The sequence below is a fragment of the Balaenoptera acutorostrata genome, chromosome 1 (genome assembly GCF_949987535.1).
Source record: "Balaenoptera acutorostrata chromosome 1, mBalAcu1.1, whole genome shotgun sequence".
Taxonomy (NCBI): Eukaryota; Metazoa; Chordata; class Mammalia; order Artiodactyla; family Balaenopteridae; genus Balaenoptera; species Balaenoptera acutorostrata.
The window spans coordinates 8,836,853-8,861,336 of NC_080064.1; the positions used below are offsets into that span (position 1 = coordinate 8,836,853).

General features: G+C 47.1%; 1 protein-coding gene across 1 annotated transcript; it reads left to right on the forward strand.

Moving 5' to 3' along the window:
• Positions 1-16,040, forward strand: UBIAD1 (UbiA prenyltransferase domain containing 1). Its single transcript, XM_007169990.2, has 2 exons — positions 1-850; positions 13,560-16,040. The coding sequence occupies exons 1-2, from the start codon at positions 322-324 to the stop codon at positions 14,045-14,047; spliced, it is 1,017 nt and encodes a 338-aa protein (XP_007170052.1). The 5' UTR covers positions 1-321; the 3' UTR covers positions 14,048-16,040.
• Positions 16,041-24,484: the final 8,444 nt, after the last annotated feature.

Here is a 24,484-nt window from a genome sequence, read left to right on the forward strand (position 1 = left end):
GGCCTAGAGTGGCGGGCGCTCAAGATGGTCGCCCCGGCAGCTCCGTAGAGGCGGCCGCGGCTCAGTCTCGGGCTTTAGGGCGAGGCGGGCGTCTAGAAGCAGGCCTCGCCCAGGTGACAGGAGGTCGGGGAGGTGCCGCCGGGCCTCGTGGGGTGCCAGGCCCGCTCGCTGCAGTCCCCGGGCCCCGCCGCCTCCCTATCCCTGCCCCCGGGTGGAACCGAAGAAGGTCAGGTCCGCCGCCCCGCCCGTCCTCGCCTCAGGGCGGACGCTGTGTGTGGGTGGCTCACTGTTTAACATTGACTTCACCCCAGTGCATTCTCCATGGCGGCCTCGCAGGTCCCGGGGGAGAAGATTAACATCCAGGCAGGAGAGACGGCCAAGGTCGGGGACAGGGACCTGCTGGGGAACGGCTGTCCCGAGCAGGACAGACCACCGCAGCGCTCGTGGAGGCAGAAGTGCGCCTCCTATGTTCTGGCCCTGCGGCCCTGGAGCTTCAGTGCCTCACTCACCCCGGTGGCCCTGGGCAGTGCCCTGGCCTACAGATCCCAGGGCGTCCTGGATCCCAGGCTATTGGTGGGTTGTGCCGTAGCTGTCCTCGCTGTGCACGGGGCTGGCAATTTGGTCAACACTTACTACGACTTTTCCAAGGGCATTGACCACAAAAAGAGTGATGACAGGACCCTGGTGGACCGAATCTTGGAGCCCCAGGATGTCGTCCGGTTTGGAGTCTTCCTCTACACCTTGGGCTGTGTCTGTGCTGCTTGCCTCTACTACCTGTCCCCTCTGAAACTGGAGCACTTAGCTCTCATCTACTTCGGAGGCCTGTCTGGCTCCTTTCTCTACACAGGAGGTAAGAATTGGCCTGTTTGCTATGCTGCAGGTCTTAGTTGCAGGTATTGGAAACTGCGGTTTGCATAGGAATTATAGGGTTAGTGGAGAGGTGTCAAAGGTTATTTTCTTTTTTTTTTTTCCTTTGGCCGCACCGCGCGGCCTGTGGAACTTCCCCCACTCGGGATCCAACCGGCGCCCTCTGGGAGTGGAAGCTGGAGTCTTAACCATTAGACCACCAGGGAAGTCCTCAAAGGTTATTTTCTGAATTAGGCCACTTTATGTGAAATCTATAATGTTTGGGTCATGTGGATTTGGGGGATAGCATTCCTGGCTTGGCTTATGGATGTTAGGAATAACTTATATATGGAAATTTTTTGTGTCTAGTTTCCACTGGTTGGTCATACCTTATAATGCCACAGTTTCAAATTTTAGTGTAATTAAATTTGAAAAGCTCAAATTATACACCTAATTATTTTCAGCTAGTTTGCTAGGTGATCCCTTGCAGCAGGCTGATTAAGGTAGTGATGGGCTGGTGGTTAAGCCCTATTTATTGAGCACCTATTATGTGCCAGGCTCTGTTCTATGTGAACACAGCAGTCAAGTCCCTGCCCTTGTGGAAGTAATTTTATATATCATGAGGAGAGACAGAAAATAAAAATAGTAAATTATGGGTAGGATGATCAACATCCTGGTTTGCTCAGCACTGAGTGTTCCTAAGATGTGGGGCTTTGGAAACCAGGAGAGTTCCTGGTAAGCCAGGATGAATTTGTATCTTGGTTACAGTACCTGAAAAGAAGATAAGTGCTATAGGGAAAAGAAGATAAGTGCTATAGGGAAAAGAAGGAGAGCAAGGAAGGAGGACACAGCTGACTGCTTTAACTAGTTTGATCAGGGTAGGCCTCGTAAAAAAGGTAACATGTGAACAAAGATTGTAAGAGGTGACAGGTGAGGGAGTTGCCTGAGCAGATATCTGGAGGAAGAGTATCTTGGAACAGCAGTTGCCAAAGGCAGGAGTGTCCCTGAAGAGTTGGAGGAATAGCGTGGAGTCCAGGGTGTGAATGAGGGAGAGAGTAAAAGGAGGAAATGTAAGAGAAGTTTGTTGGCGGAGGGTGGGCAGGGTGGCACAAAAATGCTGTAAGCCTTAATGTTTTAAAAGAATCACTCCGGCTAATGTACTGAGAATGGATAAAGAGGGGTAACGGTAGCAGCAGGAGCACCCAGAAGGAGGCTGTTGAGTAAACCAGGCAAGAGATGTCTGGTGGCTTGAATCAGGGTGGGAGTAGTGGAGAGGGAAGTAGTCAGATTCTGAATTTATTTTGAAGGTAAACAGGGTTTGCTGATAGTTGGGATGTGAGGCAGTAGAGAAACAGAGAAATTAAACATAACTCTAAGGTTTTGTCCTGAGTAACTGGAATAATGGTGTTGATGTCTAGTGAGAGAGAGAAGGTTGAAGATAGGTCTGAGGAGAGAAAGTTGAGAAATTGACTTTGGACATCTTAATGTATTAGATCTTCAAGGGGGTGTCAAACTGATAGTTGGATATGAGTCTGAGTTCGGAGAAGAGGTCTGAGCTGGAGATAGAGACATTTGGGAGTCTTGCACATAGATAAAGTTGTACGACTGGGGGAGATCCCGGAGCGGGGCAGTGTTGATAGACCTGAGGGTGAGCCCCGGGGCACTCCAACATTAAGAGGTGGGGAGAAGAGAAGGAAGACAAAGGGAACTGCAGTGGAGCATCTGGAGGAGAAAGAAAAAAAGCAAGAGACTGGTGTCCTGGCAGCCAATTGTAAAAAGTTCAATGAGGGAAATCAGCAGGGTGCTGAAATAGAATGAATGTATCAGGTAGTGGTGGATGGAAAAGGTCCTCTCTGTGAAGGTGATGCTTAAACTAAGACTTGACAGATAAGGAGCCAGCCATGGGCAGATTTGGGGTCTGATTTGGGTCCTTCAGGGATGAAGGAACAGCACATGCAAATGTCCTGGAGTAGGGGAAGACTTGGCATCTTTTAGGATCTGCTGAAAGGCCAGCATGATCAAGAGGAAGACTGAGATGCAGCTGTCGGGGCAGGCAGGGGCTAGATCGTGCTGTCTCATAGGGCCTCAATCTCTGCCGGTTCCTCCTCACTCCCAACCTCCAAGCCTAGTCCTTGGACCTCTCTTCTTTAGCTCCATTTACTCCCTTAGGGATTTTAGCCAGTCTCGTGTCTTCTATTGCCATCTATTAAGCTGGTGACAAATTTCTACCTCCAGACCAGATCTTTCCACTAAACTCCAAACTCAAATCCAACTTCTTACTCAGTAACTTCTCTGAGAGGTTACAGGCATCTCAAGCTTGACACATCTGAGACCAAATTCCTCATCTGCTCCCCAAAGAAATCTGCTCTACCCTCAGCTTTCCCCATATCACTCGATGGTAACTCCATCCTTCTCGTTCTTCAGGCTGAAGATCATGGGCATCATCCTTGACTCTTCTTTCTCACATCTTGCATCCAGACCATCAGCAAGTCCCGTTGACTCCACTTTTTTTTTTTTCTTAAAGAATTTTATTTTTGAATTTTTGAATTTTATTTTTTTATACAGCAGGTTCTTATTAGTTATCCATTTAATACATATTAGTGTCTACATGTCAATCCCAATCTCCCAATTCATCACATGCCCCCCCCACCCCCCCGCCACTTTCTCCCCTTGGTGTACATACGTTTGTTCTCTACTTCTGTGTCTCAGTTTCTGCCCTGCAAACCGGTTCATCTGTACAATTTTCCTAGGTTCCACATATATGCATTAATATACAATATTTGTTCTTCTCTTTCTGACTTACTTCACTCTGTATGACAGCCTCTAGATCCATCCATGTCTCTACAAATGACCCAATTTAATTCCTTTTTATGGCTGAGTAATATTCCATTGTATATATGTACCACATCTTCTTTATCCATTTGTCTGTTGATGGGCATTTAGGTTGCTTCCATGTCCTGGCTACTGTAAATAGTGCTGCAATGAACATTAGGGTGCATGTGTCTTTTTTTTTTTTTTTTAATTTTATTTTATATTTATTTTTGGCTGTGTTGGGTCTTCGTTTCTGTGCGAGGGCTTTCTCTAGTTGCGGCAAGCGGGGGCCACTCTTCATCGCGGTGCGCGGGCCTCTCACTGTCGTGGCCTCTCTTGTTGCGGAGCACAAGCTCCAGACGCGCAGGCTCAGTAATTGTGGCTCACGGGCCTAGTTGCTCCGCGGCATGTGGGATCTTCCCAGACCAGGGCTCGAACCCGTGTCCCCTGCATTGGCAGGCAGATTCTCAACCGCTGCGCCACCAGGGAAGCCCCATGTGTCTTTTTGAATTATGGTTTCCTCTGGGTATATGCCCAGTAGTGGGATTGCTGGGTTATATGGTAATTCTAATTTTAGTTTTTTAAGGAACCTCCATACTGTTCTTCATAGTGGCTGTATCAATTTACATTTCTACCAACAGTGCCAGAGGGTTCCCTTTTCTCCACACCATCTCCAGCATTTGTTGTTTGTAGATTTTCTGATGATGCCCATTCTAACTGGTGTGAGGTGATACCTCATTGTAGTTTTGATTTGCATTTCTCTAATAATTAGTGATGTTGAGCAGCTTTTCATGTGCTTCCTGGCCATCTGTATGTCTTCTTTGGAGAAATGTCTATTTAGGTCTTCTGCCCATTTTTGGATTGGGTTGTTTGTTTCTTTAATATTGAGCTGCATGAGCTGTTTATATATTTTGGAGATTAATCCTTTGTCTGTTGACTCGTTTGCAAAAATTTTCTCCCATTCTGAGGGTCGTCTTTTTGTCTTGTTTGTAGTTTCCTTTGCTGTGCAAAAGCTTTTAAGTTTCATTAGGTCCCATTTGTTTATTTTTGTTTTTATTTCCATTGCTCTAGGAGGTGGATCAAAAAAGATCTTGCTGTGATTTATGTCAAAGAGTGTTCTTCCTATGTTTTCCTCTAAGAGTTTTATAGTGTCTGGTCTTACATTTAGGTCTCTAATCCATTTTGAGTTTATTTTCGTGTATGGTATTAGGGAGTGTTCTAATTTCATTCTTTTACATGTAGCTGTCCAGTTTTCCCAGCACCACTTACAGAAGAGACTGTCTTTTCTCCATTGTATATCCTTGCCTCCTTTGTCATAGATTAGTTAAACCACAGGTGCGTGGGTTTATCTCTGGGCTTTCTATCCTGTTCCATTGACCTATGTTTCTGTTTTTGTGCCAGTACCATATTGTCTTGATTACTGTAGCTTTGTAGTATAGTCTGAAGTCAGGGAGTCTGATTCCTCCAGCTCCGTTTTTTTCCCTCAAGACAGCTTTGGCTATTTGGGGTCTTTTGTGTCTCCATACAAATTTTGAGATTTTTTGTTCCAGTTCTGTAAAAAATGCCATTGGTAATTTGATAGGGATTGCATTGAATCTGTAGATTGCTTTGAGTAGTATAGTCATTTTCACAATGTTGATTCTTCCAATCCAAGAACATGGTATAGATCTCCATCTGTTTCTATCATCTTTAATTTCTTTCATCAGTGTCTTATAGTTTTCTGCACATAGGTCTTTTCTCTCCCTAGGTAGGTTTATTCCTAGGTATTTTATTATTTTTGTTGCAATGGTAAATGGGAGTGTTTCCTTAATTTCTCTTTCAGATTTTTCATCAGTAGTGTATAGGAATGCAAGAGATTTCTGTGCATTAATTTTGTATCCTGCAACTTTACCAGATTCATTCATTAGCTCTAGTAGTTTTCTGGTGGCATCTCTAGGATTCTCTATGTATAGTATCATGTCATCTGCAAACAGTGACAGTTTTACTTCTTCTTTTACAATTTGTATTCTTTTTATTTCTTTTTCTTCTCTGATTGCCATGGCTAGGACTTCCAAAACTATGTTGAATAATAGTGGTGAGAGTGGACATCCTTGTCTTGTTCCTGATCTTAGAGGAAATGCTTTCAGTTTTTCACCATTGAGAATGATGTTTGCTGTGTGTTTGTCATATATGGCCTTTATTATGTTGAGGTAGGTTTCCTCTATGCCCGCTTTCTGGAGAGTTTTTATCATAAATGGGTGTTGAATTTCATCAAAAGCTTTTTCTGCATCTATTGAGATGATCATATGGTTTTTCTTCTTCAATTTGTTAATATGGTGTATCACATTGATTGATTTGCGTATATTGAAGAATCCTTGCATCCCTGGGATAAATCCCACTTGATCATGGTGTATGATCCTTTTAATGTGTTGTTGGATTCTGTTTGCTAGTATTTTGTTGAGGATTTTTGCATCTATATTCATCAGTGATATTGGTCTGTAAGTTTCTTTTTTTGTAGTTATCTTTGTCTGGTTTTGGTATCAGGGTGATGGTGGCCTCATAGAAGGAGTTTGGGAGTGTTCCTTCTTCTGCAATTTTTTGGGAAGAGTTTGAGAAGGATGGGTGTTAGCTCTTCTCTAAATGTTTGATAGTATTCACCTGTGAAGCCATCTGGTCCTGGACTTTTGTTTGTTGGAAGATTTTTAATCACAGTTTCAATTTCATTACTTGTGGTTGGTCTGTTCATATTTTCTACTTCTTCCTGGTTCAGTCTTGGAAGGTTATACCTTTCTAAGAATTTCTCCATTTCTTCCAGGTTGTCCATTTTATTGGCATAGAGTTGCTTAGTCTTTCTACTAAGAGAGTGGTAGTCTCTTACATGCTTTTGTATTTCTGCGGTGTCTGTTGTAACTTCTCCTTTTTCATTTCTAGTTTTATTGATTTGAGTCCTCGCCCTCTTTTTCTTGATGAGTCTGGCTAATGGTTTATCAATTTTGTTTATCTTCTCAAAGAACCAGCTCTTAGTTTTATTGATCTTTGCAATTGTTTTCTTAGTTTCTATTTCATTTATTTCTGCTCTGATCTTTATGATTTATTTCCTTCTACTAACTTTGGGTTTTGTTTGTTCTTCTTTCTCTAGTTCCTTTAGATGTGAGGTTAGATTGTTAATTTGAGATGTTTGTTGTTTCTTGAGGTAGGATTGTATTGCTATAAACTTCCCTCTTAGAACTGCTTTTGCTGCATCCCATAGGTTTTGGGTCATCGTGTTTTCATTGTCACTTGTTTCTAGGTATTTTTTGATTTCCTCTTTGATTTCTTCAGTGATCTCTTTGTTATTTAGTAGTGTATTGTTTAGCCTCCATGTGTTTGTATTTTTTACAGATTTTTTTCCTGTAATTGATTTCTAATCTCATAGCGTTGTGGTCAGAAAAGATGCTTGATATGATTTCACTTTTCTTAAATTTACTGAGACTTGATCTGTGACCCAAGATGTGATCTATCCTGGAGAATGTTCTGTGCACACTTGAGAAGAAAGTGTAATCTGCTGTTTTTGGATGGAATGTCCTATAAATATCAGTTAAATCTATCTGGTCTATTGTGTCATTTAAAGCTTGTGTTTCCTTATTAATTTTCTGTTTGGATGATCTGTCCATTGGTGTAAGTGAGGTGTTAAAGTCCCCCACTATTATTGTGTTACTGTCGAGTTCCTCTTTTATAGCTGTTAGCAGTTGCCTTATGTATTGAGGTGCTCCTATGTTGGGTGCATATATATTTATAATTGTTATATCTTCTTCTTGGATTGATCCCTTGATCATTATGTAGTGTCCTTCCTTGTCTCTTTCAACATTCTTTATTTTAAAGTCTATTTTATCTGATATGAGTATTGCTACTGCAGCTTTCTTTTGATTTCCATTTGCATGGAATATCTTTTTCCATCCCTCAGTCTGTATGTGTCCCTAAGTCTGAAGTGGTTCTCTTGTAGACAGCATATATATGGGTCTTGTTTTTGTATCCATTCAGCAAGCCTGTGTCTTTTGGTTGGAGCATTTAATCCATTCACGTTTAAGGTAATTATCCATATGTACGTTCCTATGACCATTTTCTTAATTGTCTTGGGTTTGTTTTTGTAGGTCCTTTTCTTCTCTTGTGTTTCCCACTTAGAGAAGTTCCTTTAGCATTTGTTGTAGAGCTGGTTTGGTGGTGCTGAATTCTTTTAGCTTTTGCTTGTCTGTAAAGCTTTTGATTTCTGAATGAGATCCTTGCTATGTAGAGTAATCTTGGTTGTAGGTTCTTCCCTTTCATCACTGTAAATATGTCATGCCACTGCCTTCTGGCTTGTAGAGTTTTTGCTGAGAAATCAGCTGTTAACCTTATGGGAGTTCCCTTGTATGTTATTTGTCGTTTTTCCCTTGCTGCTTTCAATAATTTTTCTTTGTCTTTAATTTTTGCCAATTTGATTACTATGTGCCTCAGTGTGTTTCTCCTTGGGTTTATCCTGTATGCAGCTCTCTGCGCTTCCTGGACTTGGGTGGCTATTTCCTTTCCCAAGTTAGGGAAGTTTTCGACTATAATCTCTTCAAATATTTTCTCGGGTCCTTTCTGTCTGTCTTCTCCTTCTGGGACCCCTATAATGTGAATGTTCTTGCGTTTAATGTTGTCCCAGAGGTCCCTTAGGCTGTCTTAATTTCTTTTCATTCTTTTTTCTGTATTCTGTTGCGCAGCAGTGAATTCCACCATTCTGTCTTCCAGGTCCCTTATCCGTTCTTCTGCCTCAGTTATCTGCTATTGATTCCTTCTAGTGTATTTTTCATTTCAGTTATTGTATTGTTCATCTCTGTTTGTTTGTTCTTTAATTCTTCTAGGTCTTTGTTAAATATTTCTTGCATCTTCTTGATCTTTGCCTCCATTCTTTTTCCAAGGTCCTGGATCATCTTGACTATCATTATTCTGAATTCTTTTTCTGGAAGGTTGCCTGTCTCCACTTTGTTTAGTTGTTTTTCTGGGGTTTTATCTTGTTCCTTCATCTGGTACGTAGCCCTCTGCCTTTTCATCTTGTCTATCTTTTTGTGAATGTGGATTTTGTTCCACAGGCTGCAGGATTGTAGCGATTCCACTTCTAAAATGCATTTGGGACCGGACCACTTCTCGTCACTTCCCACCACTACCACTGTCATCTCCCTCGATTATTTCTGCTGATTCTTTACCCGTCTCTGTGCATGCACCCTTGTCCCTTTCCCGGTGCTCCCAGATCAGCAGCCAGAGTAATCCTGCAGCTATGTCAGTCGTCTGCTCAAAACTCTCAAGTGGCTCCCACCTCATTAGAGTAAAGGCCAGGGTCTTTACAATGACCCCCAGGGCCTGACATTATCTGCTCCACCCCCACCTCCCCCAACGCTCTGACCTGCTCTCCTCTTCACCATGCTCCAGCCACACTGCCCTGCTAGCTGTTTCTGGAACACACCAGGCATGCTCCTGCCTCAGGTCCTTTGAGATGCTGTTTCCTCTGTTTAGCACGCTTTTCCCCCATCTGTGTGTATAATTTGCTTTCTAACTGCCACCCATTTGCTCTGATGTCAGCTTCTACCCTATTTAAAATTACAAAACAATAACAATTTTTTTCTGCAGCAGCTGAAAAAAATAAAATAAAATCACACACACACCCTGTGTTTCCCCTACAGTGCCTTCCCTATTGCTCTCCTCTGCTTTTTCTTCATAGCACATATTACATTCTAACCACATAAAGTACTTATTTTGTTAATTATCTTCCCCCTTAGACTGTAAAGTCCCTGGGGGTATGGATTTTAGTCTCTTTGTTCTCTTCATGGTGCCCAGAACAGTGCCTGGCAAGTAGTCAGTACTTAATATTTATTGAATGAACAAATGGGGAGACATTGAAATGTATTGAGCAGGGTAATGACATAATCTGATTTATGTGTTTTTTTTTAACGTTGACTTTTATCGATACATAGTTGACGTATGGTGAAATGCGTGGATCTTAAGCGTTATAGTTTGATGAATTTTGACAAATACCTACAGCTGTATAACCCATACCCCTACCATAATACAGAACATTTCTGTCACCCCCAAAAGCTTCCTTGTGCTTTTTCCCTGTCAACCCCACTCTTCCCACCCCATCTAGAGGCAACCACTGTTGCGTGGTCTAGAGCATCATGTAAATGGAATCAATCAGTATGAATTCTTGTGCCTGTTTTTGAGTTTCGTTGTGTTGTCATGTGTATCAGTAGTTCCTTTGTATCACTGAGACGTAGCCATTGTATGGACATACCACAATTTGTTTATCCATTATCCTGTTCAGCGACTTTTGGATTATTTCCGCATTTTGGCTATTATGACTGAACATTCGTATTAAAGTCTTTTGTGGATATTTGTTTTCATTTTTCTTGGGTAAATGCCTAGGAATCGAATTACTGGGTCATAGGGTAGATGACGCTTAACTTTATGAGAAGCTGCCAAAGTGTTTTCTGAAGTGGTTCTACTGCTTTTACCTTCCCACCAGTGAGGCATGAGAGTTCCAGTTACTCCACATCCTTTTGATGCCAACATTTTTTTTTTAAGTCTTTTACTTTTTTTTTTAAAATTTATTTATTTATTTTTGGCTGTGTTGGGTCTTCGTTTCTATGCGAGGGCTTTCTCTAGTTGTGGCAAGCGGGGGCCACTCTTCATCGCGGTGCGCGGGCCTCTCACTATCGCGGCCTCTCTTGTTGTGGAGCACAGGCTCCAGACGCGCAGGCTCAGCAATTGTGGCTCACGGGCCTAGTTGCTCCATGGCATGTGGGATCTTCCCAGACCAGGGCTCGAACGCGTGTCCCCTGCATTGGCAGGCAGATTCTCAACCACTGCGCCACCAGGGAAGCCCTGATGCCAACATTTTGATCTATGTTTTAACAAATTCATTCTGGCTGCTGTGTGGAGAACTGGCCCAGTGTTTCACTGTGCTGGCTCATGTGGAAAATGGTGTTGGGAGGAGGGGAATGCCTAAAAGGAAACTGCCAGGTGGGCCACATCTCTGAATCAGGTGGAGCACATGAGCCTTGGGTCGGACACTCAGGAAACAGGGCTTTCTGCTCAAGGGCTTTGTCATTTTCTGGTGTCAGATAACCTCAAGAAGCTTTGCTCACGTTGTTTTTTTGCCAGGCAATCTAAGGTTGTGTTCTTGGGTACTCTTGCCAGAGGTCAAGAGCCTTGAAGTCTGCTTGGAGAGCTGAGAAAAAAATGCAGAAGAGCAGACAGGTGGTGGAGAAATTTGCTAGATTGGTGCTGGGAGCATTCCTGCTTGGCATCTTCCTTGGGCAGGGGTAGTTGCCTAAATGTGTGAGATACCGCACAAGACATCAATTTCCTAATTTAGAATTGGAGCCGAGGTGCTGCTTGAGAGACCTTCCTCCTGGAGGGCATGTCCTCAGACAACCAAATTATTTATCAAAACACTGCCTAGGGAGTACAGAATTAGTTTGCTGTGTGTTGGGTGTATCAGGGGCCATGCCTGTTATACCCTTTCCTGGAGATGCTTCATTCCAAAGAATCAAGGGTGGTCATTTAGCACTAAAGAATCCCAGCCACTAGGTGTGGAGGTAAACTTGGGCTGCATCTTGTTCTTTGGCTACCATGCTTTTAGATCTTTTACAGATCATTGTCTCTTACCATTTTAGGCTGTTTAAAATGCAATTGATGACCCAATAGTTTTTTTTTTAAATTTTCTGATCCTGAGGGCATGCCTTGGTAGGTTGATTAGATCAGAGGTTTCCCAAGCTTCTGTAGCAATATATGTGTGGATCACCTCTTTGAGTGGGTGTCTCTCACCCTTTCCATGCTGCTTTGCCTGTTTCAATCCAAGTGGGACATTTTTCATGACCTTGGTTCCAAATTTCAGGTGCTTGTTACTGTAGCTCTGTGTTCAGTTCAGCCTTTGTGTCAAGCACTGAGGAGCCAGCTGTTAACTGGCCAGACGCAAGGCCCTGCCCTCATTGAAACCTGCAGGTTAGTGGGAGAGACAGAGATTAAGAATTAGAAGTGTGGGAATTCCCTGGTGGTCCAGCGGTTAGGACTCTGAGCTTCCACTGCAGGGGGCATGGGTTCCATCCCTGTTCGGGGAACCAAGATCCCACATGCCACACGGTGCAGTCAAAAAAAAAAAAAAAAAACTAGAAGTGTGATGGAGTTTATGAAAGTGGAAGTCGGGGTGCTGTGGAGCATATTGCAAGGGGACCAAATGTGGTCTAGGGCTGAGGAAGGCTGCCTTGAGGAATGGTCTTTAAAGTCTTGAAGGATGAGTAGAAGTTAGCCAGGCAAGGGGCCGGGGTTGGGGGAGTGTCTGAAGGCCCTGAGGAACTGAAAGAAGTATGTGTGGGGAGGGGAGGAGGGCTCAAAGTCAGGCAGAAGGGAGGCAGGGCAGGGCCAGAGGTGAGCTAGGTGGAAGATCTGGGGCTTTTTTATCCGGAGGACAACTTGTTGATAAGGGTTTTCAGGTGTATGTTGGGGGAGGGGCATGACTAGCTTGGTATTTTGAGAGGATCATTCTGGCTGCATTGTGGAGATTCGATTAGGGATGGGGAGGGGGAGGTGGTTATGAGAACAGAAGCTGAGGCATCAGTTGGGAGGGTGTCGCAGTATTCCAGGCATAAGATGACTGTGACTTGGATTTGGGGATGGAGCAACTGGGCCAGTTTGAAAGATGGGGATTAGACAGGATGTGAAGTAGATTAGCAGTACGGGAGGAAAAGTTAGGGATTATTTAGTGTTTTAACTTCATGGGAACCAGAGAGGGGAAGCAGTGTTATAAGTTCCCTGTCTTAGCTGTTTTACTCATTATGTGGGTGAAAGTTGCTCTGTGTGGAGTTTGGGAACCCTGAACTTCCGCTGCGATTAACTGGAGATTTTCAAAACCAGAAGATGCTTCCAGAGGTTGTGGCTGAAAAGTAGGAGGCTGGGGTGGATACTCTGTGAGGGGCTGATCTCAGGGCATTCCTGACAGAAGCAGTGTCTTGCAGGGGTTGGTGGAGGGCGCAAGCCCTGGACCGTAAGACCTGTGAGATCCTTCACGGGCTCTCCCGTTGAACTGTGTGTGACTCGGAACCCCCTGCTCTTTTTTCTTTTTTTCAACTTTTTTCAATTTTTTATACAGTCTTTTTTTTTTTTTTAAGGTATAGAGTCATTTCTTTTATTTATTTATTTATTTATTTATGGCTGTGTTGGGTCTTCGTTTCTGTGCGAGGGCTTTCTCTAGTTGTGGCAAGCGGGGGCCACTCTTCATCGCAGTGCGCGGGCCTCTCACTATCGCGGCCTCTCTTGTTGCGGAGCACAGGCTCCAGACGCGCAGGCTCAGTAATTGTGGCTCACGGGCCCAGTTGCTCCGCGGCATGTGGGATCTTCCCAGACCAGGGCTCGAACCCGTGTCCCCGGCATTGGCAGGCAGATTCTCAACCACTGCGCCACCAGGGAAGCCCTTTTATACAGTTTTTAAAGGTTACCTTCCACTCACAGTGACTACAAAATATTGGCTGTATTCCCCGTGTTGTACAATACATCCTTGAGCCCATCTTACACCCAGTAGTTTGTACCTCCCACTCCCCACCCCTGTTTTGCCCCTCTACCCTCTTCCCCACTGGTAGCCACTAGTTTGGGAAGCCCCCGCTCTTTGTGGCAGGGCTTTGTTGGGGGACAGCAGGAAGGAAAACTCGGGGATGACTCTGAGACTGAACTGGGTGCTAAACGATTAGTCTTCTCTGTCCCTCTGTGCCGCTGGAGAAAAAAATCAGATTTTGCTCTGGAGGGGAGGGGAGTGCAACCACCGCCCCGCTTCACAGCCTAAGAACGTGCCCCGTGCAGCCACAGAAGCCTGCCTTTTGACTGCGGCGGTTTCCGGCCCCTGATCTCACACCAGCTCTCTGTATTTCCTGGCCTAGGAATTGGATTCAAGTACCTGGCTCTGGGAGACCTCATCATCCTCATCACTTTCGGCCCGCTGGCTGTGATGTTCGCCTACGCCGTCCAGGTGGGGTCCCTGGCGGTCTTCCCGCTGGTCTACGCCATCCCCCTCGCCCTTAGCACCGAGGCCATCCTCCATTCCAACAACACCAGGGACATGGAGTCCGACCGGGAGGCTGGCATCGTCACGCTCGCCATCCTCATCGGCCCCACTCTCTCCTACATGCTCTACAACACGCTGCTCTTCCTGCCCTACCTGATCTTCAGCATCCTGGCTGTGCACTGCAGCATCAGCCTGGCACTGCCCCTGCTCACCATTCCCATGGCCTTTTCCCTCGAGAGACAGTTCCGAAGCCAGACTTTCAACAAACTGCCCCAGAGGACTGCCAAACTCAACCTTCTGCTGGGCCTCTTCTACGTTTCCAGCATCGTTCTGGCACCAGCAGGCAGTCTGCCCAAACTCTAAGGGGGCCAGCAGCCGCACCCCACAACACGTCCCCCTTTCTCAGAATGTGTTGAAGGCAGAGTGTCTGAGGAGGGAAGGTGATTTGGCAGCGAGGGGCTTAAGGATGGCTTGTGAACGCCCACCTTTTTTTATTATTACATTCTTAAAGAGAATGTTTTGTTTTTGTTATTTTATTCCGTTTTATGGGGAGTCTTGAAACCACTCTGGTGTCAGAACAAGGTAAATTGGACGCGTGGCCCTTGTTTTATTTATAATTTCCACTAGAGGGTGTTGTCAGGTCACTTTTAGTGGACTACAGTGCCCTAAGACTTGGTGAAGGAACCGCCCAGGTTGGCCTCCTGTCCTGAAAGAGCCATAGTAACTGGGCCAAGTGTCCTCTGCTATTTTGGTCTGGCAGGATACGTTGATGATCCCCAGTGACAAGGAGCACCTGTCTCTTACCCTGAGCACTTGGGTCCTGAAATACACTGCCTTGAGAGAGAGAGTCCCTCATTAACAGCCCGACGGGGCTCTAGGCTTTTTGCCTAAATTGTGATTCAGACCCTTTTGTCCTCACTTCACTTATTGCCACAGTTGAGGAAAAGCATCAGATCACCCCGCAGCAGGGCAATGGAGCTGAGAGCTTGGAAGGAAAAACAAAACAAAACAACATCACCTTGGAGGCGGCTGAGAAAATCACTCTGCTTTTGGATAGAAACTGGTAGGGCGGCTGGTTTCCCCTTGTAGAGCCCCCTGGCATGACGGGAAGGACTCCCAGCCCTTTCAGTAACCAGCAGCACTCTGAAGTTGTAGAGGCCCTGGCGGTCCTTGCCGACTACTGAAGGCCCATGAGGCCGCTTCTTCTCCTGCCCCATCGCGTTTCCTCGCACTCCCCTACGCCCGCCCTCCATTTCTTTCAGGTCCCCACTTGTGTGTCTCCCATCCGTGGAGGCCTGCTGTTTGGGCAGCAGCTTAGCAGCTGAGTCAGGGATGGTTGCCCCTGTCCACAGAACCATAGGACGAGCAGCCCAGGGACAGCGGCTCCTCCGTGAGTGAAGAAGCCAATGGCCAGACAGTCCTGACCCTGTTCAGCCAAAGTGACAGGCTCAACAGTGAAGAAACTGCATCCCCCTCCTTGAGGACAGATATACAATTCTGACCTGGCTTTTCCCAAAGGCTTCGGTTGACTTGTGCAGAGATAGTTTGTACCCAGGATGGGGGAATTCCAGTGTTGATCAAAGCTGCTTCTTGTTTCAGTGTCTGTGAAGTATAACTTCTGGGCTAGAATTGCTTGGTTGCATTGGGTCCAAGACCAAAATAGATTGAGACCATCGTCATCATGCTTTTCTGTTGTGATTATAGCCATTCTGATAGGTATTTCAGGGTCTTGGCCTGTAGAAAATGACATCAGAACTAGCTCTTAATCCTTAAAATCAGGCCAATTATGATTTGGCTCCTTGAGTTAGAATTGGGTAGCTTACTTGGAAAAAACGAATTTGGAAATTGCAAAAGTTCCTCTAAAGTTAAAGGTGGTTTGTCTGCAGAGTTCCAGAATCTTCAAATAGTGGTCCGAGCCCAGTAATGAGGAAAAGGAGGACAGCCGTCTCTCCTGTCTGTCTTCTCCCAGCACCATTTTTGTTTTATGCCAGGCTAGTGGCATTTTGGTGCTCACAGGAGTCCTGCCTTCAAAGAGACAAGCTTTTCGGGCTCCTTCCCAGCAGGCCATTGTCACATAAGGCTCACCCCTGAGGCTGTCGGACCGAGAGCTCCCTGCGTCCACAGACCAGACCACCTTGGTAAGCCCTCCCTTCGGGGGTGTCAGTTAACCTCTGCACTGTGTTCTGGCGCAGGTATTAATGCATATTTTTATATATAAATCTTTCTAAAAGGCCAAATTTGATGCCAGGTTTTATATGCAGGTCACTATAATTTGTATTACATCCCCTGATTCAATGAAGGTTTTCTTTAGACTTGTTAATAAACAAATTTTTTTAATTAAAAAAAGGAAAATGTTTATCAGTGGTCTGGCTTCTCATTTCCCTGTGCTCTCCTCCTGCTGCTTGCCTCATCGTCTGCTTGTGAACTCTGATTCATAAACCTCAGGAAACCAGCGCAGGCACATGTAGTGGGGAGGGGGTGGGGTGCCTGATCTTTGGCGGTGAGTTTGACCAGATTTGATGAGCCCTTAGGAAAGACAGTAGGGACCCCTCTGAGCCAGTATGGATTTGCCAAGAGCCAGGCAGGTCAGATTAACCTTGTTTCCTTCTGTCGTTTCCTACTTTCATTTTTCTTGAGCAGGTCACCGCTGATAGATTGGGAACGTGCAGCAGATAGGGGACATTTGGGTTTCTGCTGGGCATTTGACGATATGTCCTCATGAACACAGCAGAGATACGTGGAATGGATAATAGTCTAGTTAGGTGAATTTCTGGGAGACTGAAAAGGCTGCTTTGATGTGTGAAAGGAAAACTTTACCATGAGTAAATACAGTAAATCCCCTACATACGAACAAGTTCTGTTCCGAGAGTACGTTCGTAAGTCCAATTTGTTCCTAAATCCAACAGAGTTAGCTTAGGTACCCAACTAACATGATCGGCTGTACAGTACTGTACTGTAATAGGTTTATAATACTTTTCACACAAATAGTACATACCAAACACAAAAAAATTAAAAACATTTTTAATCTTACAGTACAGTACCTTGAAAAGTACAGTAGTACCAGCTACATCACCACTGCTTTTACGCTTGCTTCTGGACATCCTGGGCTTGAAATAAAGATACTGTACTACTGTACTCTATACAGTACTGTACAATCAAGTACACAAAAGCACAACCACCTGTAGAGGATGCATGCACGCGACAGTGTACGCCAGACATATGAACTAACTTACGTGATTGGACACACGTTTGCATCTTTGAAAGTTCGCAGCTTGAAGGTTCGTGTGTAGGGGGCTTACTATATAAGCAATATACTTGGGTCCCCCAAACCAGATATATTGGGTTGGCCAAAAAGTTCGTTCAGGTTTGTCTGTAAGCTGGAAAAACCCGAACGAACTTTTTGGCCAACCCAATAGAACATCAGAAGGGGAAGATCTGTGGTGTGAGAGCCGCAGATACGGTGGGTGTTGATGACTCCGCAGGAGAGCATCACATGCCTTTATTCCTGTGAGTCAGACTTATTCTGCTCCCCAATGGGGGTGGCTGGATATTCAGCTGTACTCACCTCTTGGGCCTACTTCTATCTCCCTGGGACCACCCAGGACCCCTGGGCCTCTGTGGGGCCAGAAGCCAGAGATACTGGCTGGGTCCTTGCTCCGTCGGCTCACTGTCTGTAAGGTTGCTTCCTCGCTCCTTCATGCTGGGGCTCGGCCCTGGAATCTACCCTTGTTTCTTGGATACTCTGCTCTAGAAGGGTTCAAAATGCCCCTGACAGCAGCCTTCCTTGCCGAGTACCGTGGGCCTGGAAAGCCCTTGTCCCTGTCACTCCATCCCCATTTCTGCCCAGTCTTGGGGGAGGCTCCCACTTTCTCTGTGAACTACCTCATCCACCTGACCTACTCAGAGCATTTCCCTCCTTCCTCACCCCTTGCAGGACCTTTGCACAAAATCCCACCCAGGGGCCTTTAGAAGCTCAATGCTGACCTCTTCCGGAGTGGAGTGGCGAAATACATCATATGTTATCTTACCAACTCCTCTGTTACTCCTTTATTTAAGCCAAAATCTGAGCCTGTGACCTGGCCCAAAGCACAGTTTGAGTCAGTGATGAGCTTTGGCTTCCATGTTGGTTAATGTGACCCGAGGTGGAATTAATAGGTTAGTGTCCAGAACAAGGAAGGCGCAGGTCCTGCCCATCCCTGTGCTGTCAACCACACGTGGTGGGCTGGGCCCATTCCTGGGCATTTTTCTTTCTTTCTTAGTTCCTTTTTTAAAAAATTTATTATTTTTTTGGCTGTATCGGGTCTTCGTTGTGGCGCACGGGCTTCTCATTGCAGTGGCTTCTCTTATTGCAGAGCACGGGCTCTAGGCGTGTGGGCTTCAATAGTTGCAGCACTAGGGCTCAGTAGTTGCGGTGCATGGGCTTAGTTGCTCTGCGGCATGTGGGATCTTCCCGGACCAGGGCTCGAACCCGTGTCCCCTGTATTGGCAGGTGGATTCTTAACCACTGCGCCACCAGGGAAGTCCTCTTAGTTCCTTTTTTATTTATGTATTTATTTATTTATTTTTGGTTGCATGGGGTCTTTGTTGCTGCACATGGGCTTTCTGTAGTTGTGGTGAGCAGGGGCTACTCTTCGTTGCGGCGCGCGGGCTTCTCATTGTGGTGGCTTCTCTTGTTGCGGAGCATGGGCTCTAGATGCGTGGGCTCAGTAGTTGTGGCTCACAGGCTCTAGAGTGCAGGCTCAGTGGTTGTGGCGCATGGGCTTTGCTGCTTCACGGCATGTGGGATCTTCCCGGACCAGGGCTTGAACCTGTGTCCTCTGTGATGGCAGGCGGATTTTTAACCACTGAGCCACCAGGGAAGTCCCTCTTAGTTCCTTTTTTGATAGAGCAAATGTGATGATAAATCAAGAAGAGCATGCCTTGGATGTAAGACACTGGGATTTCAGCAAGGCGTTCAACAATATGGGATGAAATGTGGAATGCGTGAAAATACAGCTCCAGGAATTTCATTTCTACCTGCACACACACGTGTGTCTTCACACTGGTAACAGCTGCGGCAGAGGTTTTACGTCTCTCAGTGTGGCACCACATTCTGAAGACGTGTTATTCACCAACTGGATCTTGTCCAGAAAGCAGTAGGCAGACTGGTGAGGGCACTTAAAACCATGTCAGCATAGAAAGGAGAGGGCTGTCATGGGGAAAAGGGATTGGGGTGGGAGGGTGTGTGTGTGTGTGTGTGTTTGTGTGTGTGTGAGACTTCAAAGGCAAAGCTAGGACCAACGGGTGGAAGTTATTTGATCCCAAATTTAAGCTCTGAGGTCAGGAAGAACTTTTTAAACATTAGAGGAATTGGCAAGTGAGATGTTTGAAACGTCCCAGTGGGCAGTGAGGTCCCTGTGACTAGAGGCATTCAAGCGAAAGGATGATTCCTTGTCAGGAACATTGCAGTGAAGAGTTGGACATCAGAAGGGGGTGTATGAGAAGACCTTAAGGGTCTTCCCATCCTGTGATATGGGTGTTCTGTTATTATGGGATCATCTCTCAGACCTGCCCCCAGGGGTTGGGAGGACAGAGTACAAAAAACATGTTGACAGTTCTCTGTGATGTCAGATCGTTGTCTGTCTGCCGACTTTAAGGGACACGGCTGTGATTGATATTACTTTCTTTTTTTTTTTTTTTAAGATTATACACCCACATACACGCATGCACACGCACACACAGTTGATTTCCCCCTTGAAAGCCCTTGAAGGGAGGTGGATGACAGCTCCTTTCCTCCAAGCCCCGCGGACTACTCTGCTGCTAATGGACTGTCAGCCTCTTTCATTACAGGCTCCAGACCGTGCAGGCTGGTGTAAAAGTGGTGCCTCTGGCGAGAACCTGGCACTTGGGTCTCAGCCAGTTGACATTTGTGATTTGCCCTTTTTCCAATTGGGACAGGCCTCCCACCATGACTGACGAAGCCAGGATGCCAAACAGTGGTATAAACTGAGTCAGGTCCCCTGCTTGAAGAGGTGACAAGGGCTGAGCCTGGCTCTTCAGGAGGGCCTGCAGACAGCTTCCTGGGGTGGGGGAAAGGCTATAATTGCAGGGCAAACCCCCTTCAGTGCCCCTGACCCACCTCAAGATGCAGGAGTTCTGGGAGGGTCCTGAGCATCTTGAGAGGGACGGTGAGGGTCTTGATCACATGATTTCAACCAGGTTTCGAGGGTGAAGGGAAGTTGGCCTGGGGCCCTCCTGCGATGCCAGAGAGGCGGCCCTCTGCATGCTGTTACTCTAGGAGCGCCCCAAGTCCACCCTCCCGCGCTCCTGCCATAACCTTGTGCCTCTCTCCCCCAGCCTGCCTTAGAATTGTCCGCATTAGGGTCACAGTGGGTGTAGCAGGGCAGGCCCAGGCATGGTGTGGGTGTTACGCATCTGTTAGTTGGTCAAATGTCTATTGTCACCCGCCCCCAGGAGGTGGGAGGACTAGGGTGCTTTACTCACCATCCTAAGTCATCTCGAGCACAGGGCTTGGGACTCAGAGCAGGTGCTGAAGGACTGGGTCACCTCTGAGGGCGGCAAGACTTGTAGGGCTGACCGACAGGTGTTAGAGTTTGGACCTCTGCATCACATCTGCTGCCCCTGAGCGGTAAGGGGCTGGGAGAGGAAGGGAAACTTGGCAGTAACTCTTAAGATCTTTTAAGATCCAGCTCATCTTCCTGGTACTTGGAAGACTCTAAATAAATGTTTGCTGAATGACTGAGTGAATGACAGTAATAAAACCATCACTGTGTGCCAGGCATTGTTCTCAAAGCTTAAAAACATTCTTTTAAGCCTCAGAACAACCCCATGAATGGTGTATTAAGATCTTTTTTTCATGAGAGAGGAAACTGAAGTTGAGGGAGAGTCTTATGTTTGCCCAGGGTCACCCAGCTAGTAAGTGATGGAGCCATGATTCTAACTTTGAACTATTTCAGTGCAAGTTCTGCTCCTCTTCTCTGTCTTTGTATGTCCTGCAGCACCTTGTACACTGGGCACTCAGTCAATTGGTCCGCCCCTGGGAGTGGGAGGGTGGTGAAGAAGGGGAAGTACGGCTGGTGGTGGTGTGTGCCTGAGAAGGGGGTGTCAGAAGCGTCAAAAGTGACACAGCCTTCACAACTTCCTTGGTCCCACCAACACTCTTAGGCAGGGTCTCCTGGGGTTGCTCTCAAGAATATGCGAGTGACCGGGCTAATGCAGGCCCACAGCGGTGGCTCAGGGCTGGGGATGTGGTCCCCATCCGGGTGGGACAGCCACCTCCTTGCTGGTGGCGCTCTCATGCAGGAAGCAGAGAGCCTGCGACCTGGGAGAAGAGACAGACAAGCAATTGGAGGTAGAGGAGGTGCCATGGGCTGGGCACTGCCCTTGGCCTTGGCACTGGGCTGCTGCCCTCTAGTCTGCCAGGTGAGGCCCCCTCAAACCCTCTGCCCTGTGCTCCCAGGAGGCCGGCTCTATGGAGATAATAATTAAGCCCACTTGTCTGACTTGCTCCGGCTGGGTGGACTAAGGTTTTGGGTCAAATCTGCCCATCCCTGAATAACGGAGAGTGGCTCCTGTCCGCCCACAACACAGCAAGGTGCGTCCTCAGGTTAAATTTCTCCTCCTGTTCCCCCATCTGCCTGCCTTCATTTTCTCTCCTTCTTGCAGTCCTCACCCAGCCACTGAGACAGAGTGCCCACATCAGGAATGGTGACTCTGCTTCCTGGGCACGTGGCTGCGGGGAGACCGAAAGAGCCCCTCCCTACCTTCAGGGTGAGCAGCACCTGAGCTGAGAGTTACACGTGTTTGGGACACAGAAGACTTACTCTCTGGGTTCGGTGAGAGGCGGCTGACGCCTGCCAACTGTTGAATAAACCCTGACGACCACAGTGCATTGAGGGTAGGGGTGGGGGTGCCGGATGGAGCTAATCAGGAAGGCTTCCAGGAGGAGGTGATGAGGAGTTGCGATCAAGGCTTCCAGGAGGAGGTGGCCATGAGGGTGATGGTTTCCTCAGAAGCTGAGGTGCTGGTGGGCAGCTGTCCCCAATTCACCTGGCTGGAGAAAGTCCCTCGGTTGCCGCCTGAGAGCGTGGGCGAAGTTTTCCTTAATCAACCTCCTTGGCAGCACGGCCAGACAAGACTGCAGCATCGAGGCAGGTGTGCTAAGGGCCATCGCACCACTGCCAAGGTCAAAGCCTGGAGAATGAAAAACCCGGACACCTCCTTGCTGAGAAACAAACAGGAGGGGATGGTGGGGCATTTAATCAGCCAAGGCTGCCAATACCTAATCAAGATGAATGGCCTTGAGAGACGAGGTCCAGGGAAGGCATCATGTTAGGGGAATGGGAAGACCGCCTCCCTCCGGGCTGCATTGAGACCGGGGAATGGAAGGCGAGGAGGAGCACAGATGCAGGGGACGTGCTGAGGGGGTCAGAGGTCACCAATAAGAGCCTTCTAGCGATGCTTCCAGGGCCAGAGACCCTCACTGAGAGCCCACTCTGTCCTAGGACTCAAAATGAATAAGCTTGCCCTTGCCTTTTAAGAGCTCATAGTAAGCTGGGGAAGAGAGCACACATACATAAGTTATTCTTATGCCATCTCAAGTGTCATAACAGAGGCACAAAGTGCTGTGGGAGAAGGAGGGCAGCAGAGATTAATTTCTCCCCGCCCCACTGTCACAGACCCACATCCATTCACTGCTTATGACAAAGACCTCTGTCTCGCCTCTGCTCCTCTGGTGCCACCTACAGGTGGCTGTGAGACCAGTTAGTCATTCACAGTTAAATGAGCAAGTATTATGTTCCAGCACTTGGCTAGGCTCTGAGGTATAATGGTGAATGAGACCTGGTCCCTATCCTCAGGAATCTTACAGTCCCAGAGGAAAGACAGACAAACAGGCACTCCTGACATCACTCATGGAGCTTAACTAGTGAAACACTCATGGAGTCTGACAGCACTGGGTTTAGTTAAGTCCAGGCTGTATCACTCGCCCTCTGGCTGTGCTCAGCCAAGCTATGTAACCCCTATGAGCTTCCAGTTCCTTCTCTACAAAGGAGGATGAAAGTATTTGCCTCGTAGGGTAGTTTTGAGTTTAGATGAACTATTGTTCAGAGAGTACTTAGCACGGTGCCTGGGATGTAACAGGCACCTCATAAAATGAGTCCCCTTTCCTCTCTTACTGATGAATATTTCAGAATGTGGTCGTTTCTGTATAATATCAGGCTTCCGCACTAAAGGGCAGAGGATCCCTGGCTGACGTGATGGTGTTCTTCACAGTGCTGGCACAATGCCCAGTACGGTCATTTCACTCAGCAAACATTCATTGAGCACCTGATACGTATTAAACACTGTGTTAAACACTAAAAATAGAAGGTGAACAAGACCAGGTCCCTGCCCTCACAGAACTTATAAAATAGTGAGGGAGACAGAAAAGAAAAGAAACTACTCATTGTGAATGTCTGTGTGTGTGTGTGTGTGTGTGTGTGTGTGTGTGTGTGTGTTTGGGGGGGGTATCCCTTTGGTGATTTCCTGAGGGGCTCTGCTCGGGCACCCACACGAGGTTCTATGAGGAAACCGAGGCAGGACCCATTTGTAGCCTTTCAGGGAGACTGGAATCCCAGTGGGGTGACCATGGGAAAGTTGCCCCTCCCCCCACCAGAGCCCGGTATCCCTGAGGTTCTGGCCTTGGGGCTCGACACTGTCAAGGTGGCTTCCTATTTGAATGCCCTACGGCCCTGGGAGCCTGACCTTTGAGCAGGTGCTAAGAGAGAGTTGGATGGAAAGACAGGTATGGTTGTGAATGGCCTGTCATTCAAAGGGGCTTCAAGAGTCTCTACGTTAGGCGCTTCCCTGGTGGCGCAGTGGTTAAGAATCTGCCTGCCAATGCAGGGGACACGGGTTCGAGCCCTGGTCCAGGAAGATCCCACATGCCGTGGAGCAGCTAAGCCTGTGCGCCACAACTACTGAGCCTGCACTCTAGAGCCCGCGAGCCACAACTACTGAGCCCGCGCGCCTAGAACCTGTGCTCTGCAACAAGAGAAGCCACCGCAATGAGAAGCCCGCACAGTGCAATGAAGAATAGCCCCCGCTTGCCGCAACTAGAGAAAGCCTGCGTGCAGCAACAAAGACCCAACACAGCCAAAAAAAAAAAAAAAAAAAAAAAAAAAAAAATCTCTAGGTTAAAGGAATTTTCAGGGGGTCCTATTTCCCAAATGTGCTATGGGGACGGGTAACATCATCTCCTTGGGCTCCTGTCAGAGTTCAACCGGGGAAGGACATCCAGAAAACGTCTGAAGTCTGTTTTACCAGGGTTGTCATTATGTTAAGAAATTTGCCCACTTGCACATGTGTGCACTTGTGTACGTGTGGGACACCCACTCCTCTGCTTCCTCACCAACAGGGCAGTTATTACTCTGGGTGTTCAGATGAGCTGAAAATTAATGAAACTCAGTGCAATGAGCGACACCTTGTAAAACAATCTCAATTACCAGGTTACCAATCTCCATGCAATTGCAGAGAGGATAAACGGAAACCAGGGAACCACGGGGGCTGTGAGCATATGATAGCCCCGAGCCGCTCGGGCAGAGGCAGGGAGATGGAGCTCAGAACAGAGGTGGGGCACGGGGGCGGGCTGCTGTCTCGAGAAGAGCCATTCCTTTTTCAAGAAGGGACAGCGAGGGGGACGGTGTCAAACAAAGATAACCGAGTCAGGTGGGGAAGAGTGCTGTGTAATCCGTGCCCCGGGCCATCGGGTGCAGCTAATCTTGCTTTGCCTGAGAGCTGGAAGAAGACCTGCTTCTCCAG

Excerpts from the sequence above, each read along its gene's own strand:
- UBIAD1 (XM_007169990.2), top strand. The coding sequence starts at position 322 with ATGGCGGCCTCGCAGGTCCCGGGGGAGAAGATTAACATCCAGGCAGGA. Across the intron at positions 851-13,559 it reads CTCCTTTCTCTACACAGGAG|GAATTGGATTCAAGTACCTG; the intron begins GTAAGAATTGGC and ends TTCCTGGCCTAG.